This window comes from Penaeus chinensis, chromosome 27, assembly GCF_019202785.1.
Source record: "Penaeus chinensis breed Huanghai No. 1 chromosome 27, ASM1920278v2, whole genome shotgun sequence".
NCBI classification, from domain to species: Eukaryota; Metazoa; Arthropoda; class Malacostraca; order Decapoda; family Penaeidae; genus Penaeus; species Penaeus chinensis.
The window spans coordinates 15,791,907-15,808,589 of NC_061845.1; the positions used below are offsets into that span (position 1 = coordinate 15,791,907).

At 40.6% G+C, this 16,683-nt stretch overlaps 2 protein-coding genes across 2 annotated transcripts in view; both read left to right on the forward strand.

The window, feature by feature from the left end:
* LOC125039312 overlaps positions 1–1,290 on the forward strand; it is a 2,150-nt gene extending 860 nt beyond the window's left edge. Inside the window, exon 2 of the mRNA XM_047633151.1 lies at positions 1–1,290. This exon is cut by the window's left edge and continues 449 nt beyond it. Coding sequence (XP_047489107.1) covers positions 1–1,290 — 1,290 coding nt within the window.
* A 757-nt stretch (positions 1,291–2,047) lies between these two features.
* LOC125039313 lies at positions 2,048–4,535 on the forward strand. The gene is made up of 4 exons (XM_047633152.1): positions 2,048–3,233; positions 3,501–3,607; positions 3,746–3,898; positions 4,020–4,535. The coding sequence occupies exons 1-4, from the start codon at positions 2,048–2,050 to the stop codon at positions 4,533–4,535; spliced, it is 1,962 nt and encodes a 653-aa protein (XP_047489108.1).
* The last annotated feature ends 12,148 nt before the right edge of the window (positions 4,536–16,683 follow it).

Here is a 16,683-nt window from a genome sequence, read left to right on the forward strand (position 1 = left end):
CTAGATTGGCCAGTAATCAAGGGAAACGATGTAAAAGCTCTTGACAAATTGTCCATATTTCTCACAAGATGTAAGTATGATATACTAAGCATGGATTCAGTTAAAACTTTAGAAAACCCAGATAACATGAGAAGACTTGTTATGAAATTGCCATACAGCATGCAGGAAAGGTGGCTTACAATTATCTGCAATAAGGGTGAAACTTCTAAGCCTATAGTATTTTCAGACTTGGCAGAGTTCGTTTCCAGGGAAGCCAAGAAAGCCAGGCATCCCATATATGGTAGGGATCGACTAAACGAAGGTAAAACTAATAACCCTAAGATAAGGCAAGTATTTGCTACACAAGTCCAAGAAAGAGAAATTAACAGAAGTAGTGATAAAGACTACCAAAATAAATGTCATCACTGTAAGGGAAATCATAGGCTACTTAACTGTAAAAGGTTTAAGGAACTCGAATATAAAGGGAAAGTTGAACTAATAAGGGAAAAGAAATTGTGCTTCGCATGCTTAAGAACTGGTCATAATAGCTCTCAATGTTTCAAGAAGGAAATTTGCCTTAAGTGCAAATTAGAACATCCCACAATAATGCATGCGGAGAGAATGTTTGATAAGGCTAAACAGAATACACCACTACAGGACGAAAATAAGAATCTAAAGGCTGAATTAGAGAAATTAAAAATTGAAAACATGACATTACAAAAAAGGTGTGAACAACAAGAAGCTCAAAATACCAAAGAAGTGGTAAATGTAAATGCAGAAGCTTGTCATACATTGTCAAAGGGAACAGATAAAATGGCCACATTAGCAATCATACCAGTAAAAGTTAAAAGGAAGAATAGTCACAAAACCATACAGACACTAGCATTCCTAGATCCAGGTTCAACTACAACTATTTGTTCGGAGAAACTAATGAATGAGCTGGAATGTAAGGGAAAAAGGGTCACATACAACTTAGAGACCCTTACTGGGAAAAGGAAGGTAAGCTCAACGGTACTGAAGGATATACAAATTAGCGCCTTGACAGGAAACGATCTGGTAGCCTTATCAAATGTTCATTCTCAGGACAATATAAATATTTGCAAAGGGTTTATGCCTTCAAGGGAAGACTTAAATAAATGGTCACATTTAAAGGACTTAGAGATTCCACAATTCGATGGAGAAGTAAATCTATTGATCGGAAACAATAACCTAGAAGCATATAGACCATTAGAAATTATATCAGGAGAAGAATATTGCCCAATTGCTGCCAAAACAAGAATAGGTTGGGTACAATGGGGTCTTCTGAAATGACAGGGAGCGGATCTTGTAGCATCCTATAAAACTAGTATGACAGAACTTAATGGGTATGAAGAACAAAAAGGGCTTGACTATTTAGTAAGAGAACTAATCAACATGGAATTCCCAGAAAGAATAATAGATGATAAAAGGGAAAATTCAGTTCAGGATAAGTTGTTTTTAAGTAAGGTTCAAAATTCAATGAAACTCGTAGAAGGCCGCTACGAGATGGAGTTACCATTCTATGATAAAGAGTTAAAGATTCCAAACAATAACAATTATGCAAAATTAAGACTACAGCATCTTAAGAACAAGTTCAGCAAAAACCAAGCATTTGCTAAAGAATATACAGCCTTCATGACCAAATTAAATGAGAAGGGATACGTAGAACAAGTACCTGAATCAGAAATAAGCAGAAATGACGGAAAGATATGGTATATTCCACACCATGGAGTATACCACCCAAGAAAGGCGAAGTTGAGAGTAGTCTTTGATTGTTCAGCTAAGTACTTAGGTAATTCATTGAATGATCACTTACTTCAAGGTCCAAACCTAACTACCAAGCTTCACAACGTGTTACTTAGATTTAGAAAGGAACCTGTAGCAATCATGAGTGACATCGAGTCTATGTTTTATCAAGTTAAAGTTCCTGAGAAACATTGGGATTTCCTACGTTTCTATTGGTGGCCAAAGGGTGACCTGAACATAGAACCTAGTGTTTAGAATGACTGTACATTTGTTCGGGGCAATCTCTAGCCCAGCCTGTGCTAATATGGCTTTAAGACAAGTCGTAATAGACAATCAGGGACTTTACGATGATGAGGTAACGAACTGTATTAGCGAAAACTTCTATGTCGATGATTGCTTGAAATCCGTACCAACGCCCAAAGAAGCTATTGATATGATCAAGGATTTAAAAGATTTGTGCAAAAGGGGAGGATTTAATCTAAGAGGCTGGATCAGTAACAGCAAGGATGTAATGGAATCAATTCCAGTAGAAGATCGCATACATCAAATAGACACTCTAGATCTAGATACACAGAATATGCCCACAGAAAGAGCTCTTGGAATCGTGTGGTCAGTCACCACAGATAGTTTCGAGTTCAAAATAAACATAAAGGATAAACAGGAAAATAGAAGAGGGATACTGTCAATGGCTAGTTCCTTGTACGACCCCTTAGGACTGGTCTCACCTTTTACTTTGCCTGTTAAATTAATCTTACAAAGTTTGTCCAAAAAGGGACTAAAATGGGATGAACCTATACCTGATAAGGAATCAAAGGAATATAGGAAATTGATAAAAACCATAGATTCCCTGGAGAATATTAAAGTTCCAAGATGCTTCAGGAAAGTGCAAGCTAAAAATGCTAAAGTACAGTTACATTGTTTTGCCGATGCAAGTGATAGTGGGTATGGCGTTGCTATATATGCAAGATTTCAATACTCTGATCAGAGCATCGAATGTAACCTAGTGGTAGGAAAGTCAAGGGTAGCACCCCTTAAGAAGATTACCATTCCTAGAATGGAACTAACAGCAGCAACTCTCGCTGTGAAACTGGCTAATGTAGTCAGTAAGGAGTTAGGTTTTTATTACGAAAACAAGTTTTTCTGGACAGATAGTACTTCGGTATTAAAGTGTATCGCTAATAGTACCACGCGCTATCACACATTTGTAGCCAATAGATTAACCACAATTCACGAAGGTTCGAATGTCGAAGACTGGCACTATATTGCTTCAGATTTGAACCCTGCAGACTTAGCATCACGAGGAATGCATGGAAATTGTGATGAAGAGAAAATAAGTAGATGGTTCCAAGGTCCAGAATTTCTGAGCAAACCTATGTCAGAGTGGCCAGAATCAAGAAACTTTAAGTGTACGATTATACCGGACGAAATGGCATCGAAGGTAGTCCATGCAACGGTAATTAAGGAAGATTCATTTATGTCTAGTTTAACCAGTAGGTACTCCACTTGGACTAAACTAAAAAGAATTGTCGGATGGGTAATTCTGGCATGCAGGAAATTCAAACAAAAGAAGAATGGGGGAAATTGATAAAGATATCATCTTGTCAAAGGAAATTCTGAACGAAGCCGAAAGGGTAATTGTACAATTAGAACAGCAAAATTATTTCTCAGAAGAAACTAAATCTATGAAAGATACTATGACATTAAAGGTAGGAAAGGGTAGCCCATTGTACAAATTAGATCCTATAATAACCGAGTAGGAGGCAGACTGAAGAACTCAGCCATACCGTTTGAGAGGAAACACCAAATCATTTTGCCTAAACAGTCTGATGTCTCTAAACTGATCGTAAGGGAGGCTCACGTCAAGGTAGGACATGAAGGAAAAAATGCCATGATATCATATTTAAGAGAACGGTTTTGGATAATTAACGCTGCGGCAATAGCCAAGAGTATAACGGCTAACTGTGTAAATTGCCGTAAGTATAGAGCCAAACTATGCGAACAGAAAATGGCTGACTTACCCAAGGAAAGAGTTACTCCAGAAGAACCACCGTTCACTAAGGTTGGAAAGGACTACTTTGGTCCTTTTGAAGTTAAAAGAGGTAGGACCACAGTAAAACGTTATGGAGTAATTTTCACATGTTTAGCATCAAGAGCGGTACATCTGGAGATAGCTCATTCCTTGGACACCGACTCATGTATAGCAAGCATAAGAAGGTTCATAGCAAGAAGAGGTGTGGTCAAATATATAAGAAGCGATAATGGAACAAACCTTGTAGGTGCAACAAATTCAGAATATTAATAGTAAGGTGATTAATAATCATCTCATCAACAAGGGAATAGAGTGGGAATTTAATCCTCCTGCTAGCTCACACTTCGGAGGAGTATGGGAAAGAATGATAAGGTCTGTAAGAAAAATTCTGTACTCGTTGGCCAAGGAAACATTTGTAACATTGAATGATGAATCTCTAGTAACACTAATGCACGAAACTGAAGCAATATTGAATAATAGACCTTTGACAGCTAACCCAAATGTCCCATCTGATTTGGAAGCCTTAACACCTAACCATCTCCTACAACTACGCCCTGGTAATGAAATGGCGCTAGGAGACTTTAGTGAAGACTGCTATTCAAGGAAACGTTGGAAACAAATGCAGCACTTGGTAGACGTATTTTGGAAAAGATGGCAAAGGGAATATCGAACCCAACTACAAATAAGACAAAAGTGGTGTACAACTAAAAGAAACGTGGCTATTGGAGACATTGTGCTAATTGTGACAATAATGGTCATGTAAGATCCGTTGAAGTAAAGACAAAGGATACGGTTTTGCAACGACCAATTGCAAAATTGTGTCTCGTGATGAAAGCTGACTGTAACGAATGAATCGAATTGCCTTAACAGCCCAATATGAAAATGGTTGTAAACTTCAGGAAGTAAAGAAATTGTTGTATTTGTAATATTATCACATAGTTCCTTTGTATACGGTTGTAGAGTCAATCTACTTTGTACTTAAATAATGCAATCTTTTAAGATGTCTGTGTTTGTTGAATTCATAAAGACATGAGTTCCTATAAATTGTACAACGTAGTATTAATGTTTATGTATAAGGAATATATATAGGGTTATATGTATTAGTATCAGGTCATTACAATTTTACGTTTTGAATTTAGTTCCGAAATTGTGGGGGAGTGTGTAACGACCAGATATATGCTATATCGGTTTATTTACGAAAAGACAAAGCTCCAGAGAGTTTACGAAAACTACTCAAGTTATCCCTCGAAATCATAACATCACATTTTCTATAACAGTTCACGGTCAAAGAAAGGAGTCAGAGCGTACTTTTATTCAAGCAAATCAAATTGTGCTTGATTACATCAACAACATACAATGCGCAATAAATTAAGTATTATCATAAAAGAAAGTTAATAATTATTATATTATATTCTAAAGGGCTTTATGGAACACAACTAAGATCATTACACATTTACTATTTACTCGTCTCAGTATTTGTAACTGTAATTCATGAAACAAAGATAGACAATGAGACTAAAATAATTATACATTAATTTAACGTCATTTTTGTCACAATTAATATCATGTCAAGGAAAATACTTTAAACTCGTATTCACCTGAGGGGAGCCTGGACGCATACGTGGATGGGAGACATAGACGTGACACGTGGCTCAGACGCGGAGGAAGGGGACGTGTCACGTAGGAGCTCAGACGCAGAGACAGGCTCCATGAAGGAAGACGTTCGGAACAGAGAGCATAAGGCTCGCTGTTTATAAATGAGTATAAGACTCATTTTGCCGAATGTTACGTCTTACTGTAGAAGCATAAGGCTTCTTATTGTTCAGGCAGCGAACATAAGGTTCACTAGCCATTGAAATGAGTATAAGACTCATTTTGCCGAACGTTACGTCTTACTGTAGAAGCATAAGGATTCTTATTGTTCAGGCAGCGAACATACGGTTCGCTAGCCATTTAATGAGTATAAGACTCATGAAACGAGGAACCAGTAGGAGGGTTCGGAAATCATAATTTTCGTAAACAACATATAAACATTTGGACAAACAAAAGGATGTTTATCTGAATTCCGAAACTTTCCAACCCTGTTAACCTACGTTCCCACAATATATATATATATATATATATATATATATATGTGTGTGTGTGTGTGTGTGTGTGTGTGTGTGTGTGTGTTTGTATGTATGCATGTATATATAAATATAAATATAAATATATATATATATATGTGTGTGTGTGTGTGTGTGTGTGTGTGTGTGTGCACATATACACATATATGTATATAAAGGTTAATGGTTAAAAGCAAAATAAATGTGCTAGACATCTAAGGTCATATAGCACTATAGTTAATGTTAGTGAAGGATGGTTGGGTTAGTGATTAGTTGTTAAAGCTGGGTTAAGGAATTGGTGAGTGAATGGGTTAGGATCAGATGAGGTATTGTAAAGGGTTAGATCAAGTGAAGGATATATATGCGTTTGAGGAAGAAAAACAAGTTGTCAAAGCAGAAAGTGTGAGATTCTGTAAGGATGTCTGATAAGTTGGGATGTCTATGTAGGGAGGACGTGGGCATGACAATAGAATATGTGGGACTGAAAGAGGAACATTCGGAAACCGCAAATGTTCCAATGAAGGATAGTTATACTTTCGTTGATTTACTGGCAAAGATTGCAGTGCGTGTTGGAGAATTTGAAGGGGAAGGTGCTAGAGGGTGCGATAAAGAATGAGGTTGGGGAGGTGGTGTTGTATCAGGAGGGGTGTCGGGAGGTAGAGGGTCTGGGGAAGAGGGTACTTGTGACATGAGGGTTTCTCGTCTGTATCCAGGAGGGAGTGGAAGGGATAGAGGGGATAGTGGGAGGGTTAATATAGGTGGGGCTGGAGTCAGGGGGATTGGGTTTTGTTGGGATGGGGTAGGAGGATTGGGTGTAGGGAGAATATGAGTAGGAGGAGGATGGATATCGGCAGTCACTTTGAGTGTGGAGGGAGCGGGAGTTGTAGAATTTGAAGGTGGATGAGTATTAGTTTGGGACTCGATTATGTAGTTCTGGATATCTTCAAGAGTTTCTGTAGTGGAGTTGGTTGGTTAGTTTTGTGAGATAAAGGTTTTCTTGTGAGGGGGTGAAGAGAAGTCTGGTGTCTGAAAAATAGGGGCAAAGGAAGGTGGAGGTGATTGTGAGGTAGGGGAAGAGGGGGTGGAACGTTTATTCTGTCTGCTGCGGGTAGTGCGGGGAGGGAGAGGGGAAGGTGTTGGGGCTGTAGTAGAGATTGGAGTGTCTGGATTTAGGATGGTAAAAGAATTTGATTGGGTAGAGATTGGAGTGTCTGGGTTTAGGATGGCAAAATAATTTGACTGGGGAAGGTAGGAGGTAGAAGAGGGGAAGTTAGATGGAGGGGGGTTGGGTTTAGGAGAAGGTGTAGGAGCTTGGGAGGTAGGGGGATTGGCAGAGTGAGCGACATTACTGGAGTAGGGGGTAAGAGAAAAGCCTCGTCGACGTGCTTCCTGTCTGGCTTCACGTAGAGTGAGTCCAAGTCTGAATCTGAGAGTTGCTACCTCAGACTCAAATTTGTAGGTGGGGCAGCCTCTATAAAATACATTATGGGGGCCGCCACAGTTTGCACATGTGCGTGATTGTGCAGAGCAGTTTGATCGAGTATGGCCAGGTTGGGCACATAGCGGGCATCTAGCTGCGGAATGACAGTGTTTGGCTGGGTGTCCTAAACGCCAACAATTTTGGCACTGACGAGGAGGAGGTTGGTATGGTCGGACAGGTAGGGATTCCCCACCTATGTAAACATTAAAGGGATGGTCATGTCTAGGGAAAGTAATTTTGGCAATGTTGATGGATTTCTTACGATTTCCTCTGGGAGGAATGGAGTAGCATTGTACATATGTTGCATCATAGTCTGTGAGACAAGCGAGTAAGTCCTCTCCACAATCTGACCATTCTTTGTCATAGATTGGGCAATCTGTTGGGGAGATAGAGACAGTTCCGGTGCAAGTATTGAGGGTTGGATGTGGTTCTGTAGGGATGGGATTACCACATAGATCAGTTAGTTTTGTTAATGCTATAGCTTGGTTTTCAGTTGTTACTGTGACGAGACGGGAGTGGTCGGGGACTTTGCCTACTTGTTTTTGGAGGCATTGTTGGAAGAGGAGGGTGTTTTGAGAGTAGGGAGCTGTGGGAGGGATCACGAAAAATCGGTCCCATTTGGCTGGGCTAAATAGAGTATTTAGGATTCTTGTAGAGGCGGGGGTAGTAGAAGTGCGGGGACGTGTGGAGGAGGGAGTAGTGTTGAAGGGAGTAGTGTTATGGGGAGGTGGGCAATAAGGTTGTAAGATAGTAATAAGGGGAGATGAGGTGGTTGATGAAGGAGGTTGTGGGAGTAAAGGTGTTGAAGTTGAGCAGGTTATGAGAGTAAAAATGTCTCTGGGGGTTGGTTGTTGATTAGGGTTGATACTGTACTAGTATGCATTGATGATGGGGGAGTTGTTGCAGTGTTCGGAGCCGTGGTCAAAGGAGAGCTGGGATTGGGGCTATTTGATAAAGGGACAAGCCTCATTGCCCCTAAGAGTGGGGTTACGTCTTCATTATTGGCCATGATAAGCCTGGAGTATCTTGGGGAAAAAAATAGTCCACCACTCAGGTCCCCTTGAGGGGTAAGGGCCAGGTATGGCAGGGGAATACCGTGCCCATGGTTCCCTGAGGCCGTTCAGGACTGACATAAAGTCAGCCTTTCATCCTTTCAACATGGCTCTCACACCTTAGGAGGTGGATAGTAGAAGGGATTGGTGAAGAAACTGAAACGAAAAGTATGAGTGGGAAAAAAAGACTGCAAAATTAGTTGAGTCGATGGCTGAGTCCCAAGGTTGAGGAGTTCCCCATCATTGGGTCTCAGTCTTCGTCTCCTAAGCACCCCCAGGACAACAACGGGCAAAGGATTGGGGGGGATATATGTATATAAGTGTATATATATGTGTGTGTGTGTGTGTTGTCAATATATATACTCATATCTATGTATATGTATGACTGCCGAGATGGTCCAGTGGATAATGCACTGGACTCCGACCCTCGTGGTCCCGAGTTCAATTCCCCGTCGCGGCAGTCGCAAAAATGCCTGCGCTCTGACTGCTGGCTCGAGTCCGAGAAAACGACATATCTCCTTGAGAAGTCAAAAGCAGGTGTCGTAGGGGAAGTCACCGCCGTGGCACAAGCGTTAGCGCGCCGAACCGCGGTTGATTAGGAAGGGCATGGGGGACTCTGCCATATAACCTCTCAATAGTGAATTGAGAGAGGCCTATGTCCTGCAGTGGAATGACTGGCAGTTAAAAAAGAATGTATAAGTATATGTATATATATGTGCATACATATGTATACATATATGCATACATACATATATATACATACATATATTTACATATATATATATATATGTGTGTGTGTGTGTGTGTGTGTGTGTGTGTGTTTTGTGTGTGTGTATGTGTGTGTGTGTGTGTGTGTGTGTGTGCATATGTATGTATGTATGTATGTATGCATATGTGTATATATACATATATGCATATGTACATATACATGCACATATATATGTATATATATGTATACATATGTATATATATATATATATATATATATATGTGTGTGTGTATGTATATGTATGCGTGTGCATATATATATATATATATATATATATATATATATATATATATATATACGTGTGTGTGTGTGTGTGTGTGTAAATTTATGTTATGCCCACTGTGAGTACTTGTTTGATTTTACTTGTTTTTACACATAGATAGCTACACTTGTACTAAGTCACCAATGAGTCAGTTACGAGTACTGCCTGTCTCGCCCATTTACCCTTTTCTTTGATTTACGTTTTATTTTACGTTTATCTTAAGCATCTTAATCATGATGCCATGATTAATTTGCTAGAAGTGTTCAATGGAATTTGGAAAAGCCACACTTTTCCAAACTCATGGCACTTCGCCCACATCATTCCCATATTGAAAGGAGGGGGTAATCCCAGATTTGCCATCTCCTACCGCCTTATTGCCTTGACAAGTTGCTTATGCAAGGTCATGGAAATAATTGTTAATAGTAGGCTATTGCATTTTTTTAATTCCAGTAATTTGCTAGCTGACGAGCAGTGCGGTTTCCGAAAGGGACGCCAAACTCTCGATCAACTAGTAAAGCTGGACAGTCATATTCAAAGGCAATTGCCAAAATTATTTATTTGATTTCAGTGTTTTTAGATATAGAAAAAGCCTACGACATGACATGGCGATATGGCCTACTCAGAAAACTTTATGCTTTTGGATTACGTGGAAACTTGCCTTGTTTTATTTAAAAAATCATTTCTGTAGGTTATGAACGTGTTCAAGTAAGACCTTATGTCCAAAAGCCAATGCATTGTAATAGATGCCAACAATTCGGACACACCTCATTAAGATGTATTGACAAAGATTCAACTAAATTTGTTTGCCGGAAATGTGCTGAAGCCCATGACACCATCACACGTACTAGCCAAATTTCCAAATGTGCTAACTGTGGAGGTCCCCATCATTCAGGATCTGCTGAGTGCAGCATCCTGAAGAAGGAGACTGAGACATTGGCATATATGAGAAAGCATGAAGTTAGCTATACTGAAGCTAAGAGGAAAGTGGAAAGTTTGACACACAAACCCGATACTTCCTATGCTGCAGCAGTAACTAACAACACCACTAGTGCAAGTGATGTCAGTCAGCAGCTTGCAGCCAAGGATAAGGAAATTGCTGAACTTAAACAAACCGTTAAAGAACTAAACATTAAAGTATATCAACTGACAAAATTGGTCGACCAAATGGCTGCATCAACCCAGCCAAAACATCATAAGGAGGAAGATACCGAATCACAGTCCGGAGCGCACCTTCCCGTCCGGGCTACTCCTGTGAGGACTTCGTCTGGCTCGCGATCGGTTTCTCGAGAGAGAAGCAGGTCGCAGTCTGTCAGTCGTCTCCCTCGCCAGGAGGTGCAGGACATGGAGGCTTCTGTCTCCAAACCATCCCGTGAGAGGTCCCCGGGAAGCGAGGGAGAGGAGGCGCCTCCCTCCCATAAAAAGAAAATTAAAACTGGTGGACAAGGCACTTCCAAACCCCATAAAACGTAATCATCGCGTCAATCATTATACAATGGAACTGTCGAAGTCTTAGATCTTAAGTAAATGACTTTAAATTATTAGCCTCGTCCTTTGCTCCCGATATTATAGTCCTCCAAGAAACTCATTTAACAAACCTTGTCTCTGACGAGGTCGTATCGCTCAGGAACTACCATTTATGTCGGAAGGATCGTGAGGGTAGGGGTGGAGGCGGAGTCGCCATGTACATCCACCAAAGCCTCCCTTTTACAGAAGTGACTATTGATTCTACTTTGGAGTTTGTCGCATGCAAAGTAAAAATTAATGGCACGTATCTGGCTATATGTTCAGTTTATTGTCCGCCTGATAAAGTGATAATCTATGATGAGCTCTTTGCTCTTCAGGAACGTTTGCCACAAAATAAAGTAATTTTAGGTGATTTTAATGCTCATCATACGTTATGGGGTTCCCTACGGGTGGATGGTAGAGGTGAGCAAGTAGTTAAGTTGATTAACGAGTCTGATTTAGTCCTTCTGAATGATGGTAGTCCCACGCGGGTGGACGATAATACCGGTAATTTGAGCTTTATAGACATATCACTGGTCTCTTTATCAAAAGCAGCCAAGTGCCTGTGGGACACCATTGACGACTCGTTGGGAAGCGATCACCTTCCTATTTTGATTAAATATTCATGCGACACAGTGATAACGCCTTCAGCGCTTAAATTTAACGTAAAAAGAGCAGACTGGGTCGCCTTCACAAGGAGCGTCAAGCTCGAACTTGTTGGAGAAACCATTGATGATAAAGTAAACAATATTCAGAATTCGATTACTTGTCCATTCCTAAAACTTCAACAGATAGCGTTAAGCATAGAGTTCCATGGTGGACACCAGATTGCCGCAGGGCGCTGTGCCGACGCGAAAAGGCCTACAGGCTTTTCAAAAATAACATCACTAATGAGAACTTTTGCAACTACAAAAAAGCAAGAGCTAGGGCTCGTAGAATAATAAGACAAGCAAAAAGAGACTCCTGCCGGAGCTTTGTCTCTACAATAAACAGCAATACCAAAATATCAGAGGTTTGGTCCACAATCAATAAAATCAATAAGAAAAAAACATCTTTCAAAATAAATAGCATCATTGAAGAGGGTAACAACTTGGATACTCCTAGAGACATTGCTAATGCACTCGCCAGGCAGTTCTCTCATACAAGCAGCTCAGCAAACTACCATCACGCATTCCTGCCCATCAAGGAAGCGGCTGAGCTGCAACCAATTCACTTTGCCACAGGAGATGACTTTGATTACAATAAAGATCTTACAATGGATGAGCTTGTCCGAGCCCTAGAAGCCTGTAGAGGAACATCCCCAGGCCCCGATGAGACTCGATATGAGATGATAAAGCATCTTAATCATGACGACATGATTAAGTTGCTAGAAGTGTACAATGAAATTTGGAAAAGCCACACTTTTCCAAACTCATGGCACTTCGCCCACATCATTCCTATATTGAAAGGAGGGGGTAATCCCAGATTTGCCATCTCCTACCGCCCAATTGCCTTGACAAGTTGCTTATGCAAGGTCATGGAAATAATTGTTAATAGTAGGCTATTGCATTTTTTAGATTCCAATAATTTGCTAGTTGACGAGCAGTGCGGCTTCCGAAAAGGACGCCAAACTCTCGATCAACTAGTAAAGCTGGACAGTCATATTCAAGAGGCAATTGCCAAAAAAGATTTTTTGATTTCAGTAATTTTAGATATAGAAAAAGCCTACGACATGACATGGCGATATGGCCTACTCAGAAAACTTTATGCTTTAGGATCACGTGGAAACTTGCCTTGTTTTATTCAAAATTTCATTTCTGACAGAACGTTTTCTGTCAAATTATTTTCTGGCAATGTCACTTTTTCGTCCAGGCAAACGGGGTCCCACAAGGAAGTGTCTTGTCACCTACATTATTTTTATGTATGATCAATGACATATTACCAGCTCCTCGGAATCTTAAATACTCACTGTACGCTGATGATTGTGCATTATAGCATTCCAGCAATAATGCAGAATTCTCAGCAAATCGCATCCAATTGGCACTGGATATGATTCATAACTGGGGCCTCCAGTGGGGTTTTAAGTTTTCCATTAGAAAGAGTATTGGGGTAATTTTTTCACGTATGAGGAAGCCGAACATCAGGCTAACTCTAGACAACCACCCAATACCTATCCAAAATTCTGCTAAATTTCTTGGGCTACTTTTTGATAGTAGACTCAATTGGAAAGACCACATTGGTCAGTTAAAGAATAAATGTCAAAGAGCACAAAATTTATTAAAGTGCATTTCTGGTAACAAATGGGGAGCTGATAGACAGTCTTTGCTAATGGTATATAAAGCCCTGATTAGGTCTACAGTAGATTATGGGTCAATCGTGTATGGCTCGGCATCGAAAACAAGTTTGAAAGATTTGGACGCAGTGATGCATGTTTGCGTGTGTGTCTTGGAGCCCTGAAATGTACTCGGATCGAGCGTCTTGAGGTGGAGTCAGGAGTACCTCCCCTCCGACTCAGACGCGGCCAGTTAGCACTGACCTATGCCGCAAAGGTGGCTCGAGACCCGAGCCACCCTAATGGCAATGGAGGCACTAGGTCCTTTGCCACGAGACTCCACGACCTCGTCGAGAAAGTCGGTATAGATCTCATCGATACCCTGGTTAAGTCAAACATAGCGCCATGGGAAACACCCAATTTTTCTATAATGGAAGCCTGGCTTCCATCAGCCAAGGCCATGGCGCCGGAGGTGGAGGTACGCCAGAGGTTCAAAGAGATCATTATCAAACATCTCAATTGTGCGGGTGTATAGTCGACTGAATGTGAACTAAAGTTTAGACTGCTGAATCATACATCGATTTTTCTTGCTGAACTTTTTGCCATTGATAAAGCCATTGATTTTGCACTATCGACGACCCACGATAGAATAGTCATTTTTTCCGATTCATTAAGTTCACTTAAAGCTATAAAATCCTTAGACACCACTAAAAAATGAACTGCTGGGTAATATCATTCGTAAGTTACATGGTGCCAACAAATCAATCAAGCTAATATGGGTACCAGGCCACTCTGGTATCCATGGCAATGAACAGGCTGACAAACTAGCCGGGTCAACTGGCGACCTGGACACTACCATAGTTCGTACAGATCTCAGGTGTTTTGTGTCTCTTATAAAATCAAAAATACATTTACTGTGGCAAAGTGAGTGGACCAACCTCCAACTGACCAACAAGGTCAAACCAGAAATAGACTTGTGGGACACATCCCACAGGAAAAGCAGAAGGGAGGAGGTGGTCTTGGCCCGTCTCAGGGTAAATGCCACCAGATTTACCCACCTCACTCCCTATCTAGAGAGAACTTTCCCTCCTCAGTGTCCCCACTGCAACACCAGCCGCACCCTAAACCACCTGCTAATAACATGCCAAATATACTCCAACCAAAGACGACAACTGAAAAATTACATTAGAATAAAAAATAAAGACTTTACGTTAATAAACATCATATCAGATGATGAAAGAATCATCAGTAAAGTAATCATTTTTTTAAGGGAGACAAAACTTTATGACCTTATATAGATTGATAGAATAAATAGGATCCATTGGCTTAATAACCTTAGCCACATAACGCTGGTTGATAGCCAAGAAAAACGACAAAGAAAGAAAAAAGAAAGACGTTATCTTACTTTGCTGTTACTTATGTTTATAACATTATAGCAATTATAATGTTTATAATAGAAATAACACCATCGATATTCTTTCTTCTTTCTTTGTTGGATTTCTTGGCTATCAACCAGCGGCATGTGGCCAAGGTTATTAAGCCAATGGATCCTATTTATTCTATCAATCTATATAAGGTCATAAAGTTTTGTCTCCCTTAGAAAAGTGATTACTTTACCGATGATTTTTTCATCGTTGGATAGAAGATTTTTTGTTGTGAAATCTTTATTTTTAATTCTTAAATAATTGGTGAGTGGTTGTCTATTGTTGGAGTAAATTGGGCATATTGTTAGTAGGTGGTCTATGGTGAGGATGGTGGTGCATTGAGGGCACTGTGGAGGAAATGTTTTTTGTATATAGGGAGTGAGGTGTGTAATTTTGGTGGCATTGACCCTAAGACGGGCCAAGACCACCTCCTCCCTTCTTATTTTCCTGTGGGCTGTGTCCCACAGTTCTATTTCAGGTTTGACATTGTTAGTCAGTTGGAGGCTGGTCCACTCACTTTGCCACAGGAGATGTATTTTTGCTTTTATAAGAGACACAAAACAACTGAGATCTGTACGAACTATGGTAGTGTCCAGATCGCCAGTTGACCCGGCTAGTTTGTCAGCCTGTTCATTACCATGGATACCAGAGTGACCTGGTACCCATATCAGTTTGATTGATTTGTTGGCACCGTGTAACTTACGAATGATATTACCCAGCAATTCATTTTTAGTGGTTTCTAAGGATTTAATAGCTTTAAGTGAACTTAACGAATCGGAAAAAATGACGATTCTATCGTGGGTCGTCGATAGTGCAAAGTCAATGGCTTTATCAATAGCAAAAAGTTCAGCAAGAAAAATCGATGTATGATTCGGCAGTCTAAACTTTAGTTCATATTCAGTCGACCATACACCCGCACCTACACACTCCTCTGTCTTGGAGCCGTCGGTATATATATGAAAAAAAGGGAGATGTTTAATAATGATCTCTCTGAACCTCTGGCGTACCTCACCCTCCGGCGCCATGGCCTTGGCTGATGGAAGCCAGGCTTCCATGATAGAAAAATTGGGTGTTTCCCATGGCGCTATATTTGACTTAACCAGGGTATCGATGGTAGAGAGATCTATACCGACTTTCTCGACGAGGTCGTGGAGTCTCGTGGCAAAGGGCCTAGTGCCTCCATTGCCATTAGGGTGGCTCGGGTCTCGAGCCACCTTTGCGGCATAGGTCAGTGCCAACTGGCCGCGTCTGAGTCGGAGGGGAGGTACTCCTGACTCCACCTCAAGACGCTCGATCCGAGTACATTTTAGGGCTCCAAGACACACACGCAAACAAGCATTCTGCACAGCATCCAAACCTTTCAAACTTGTTTTCGATGCCGAACCATACACGATTGACCCATAGTCTACTTTAGACCTAATCAGGGCTTTATATACCATTAGCAAAGACTGTCTATCAGCTCCCCATTTATTACTAGAAATGCACTTTAATAAATTTTGTGCTCTTTGACATTTATTCTTTAACTGACCAATGTGGTCTTTCCAATTGAGTCTACTATCAAAAAGTAGCCCAAGAAATCTTGCAGAATTTTGAATAGGTATTGGGTGGTTGTCTAGAGTTAGCCTGATGTTCGGCTTCCTCCTATGTGAAAAAATTACCCCAATACTCTTTCTAATGGAAAACTTAAAACCCCACTGGAGGCCCCAGTTATGAATCATATCCAGTGCCAATTGGATGCGATTTGCTGAGAATTCTGCATTATTGCTGGAATGCCATAATGCACAATCATCAGCGTACAGTGAGTATTTAAGATTCCGAGGAGGAGCTGGTAAGATGTCATTTATCATACACAGAAATAGAGTTGGTGACAAGACACTTCCTTGTGGGACCCCGTTTGCCTGGACAAAAATGTCCGAAAAACTGACATTGTCAGAAAACAATTTGACAGAAAACGTTCTGTCAGAAATGAAATTTTGAATAAAACAAGGCAAGTTTCCACGTAATCCGAAAGCATAAAGTTTTCTGAGTAGGCCATATCGCCATGTCATGTCGTAGGCTTTTTCTA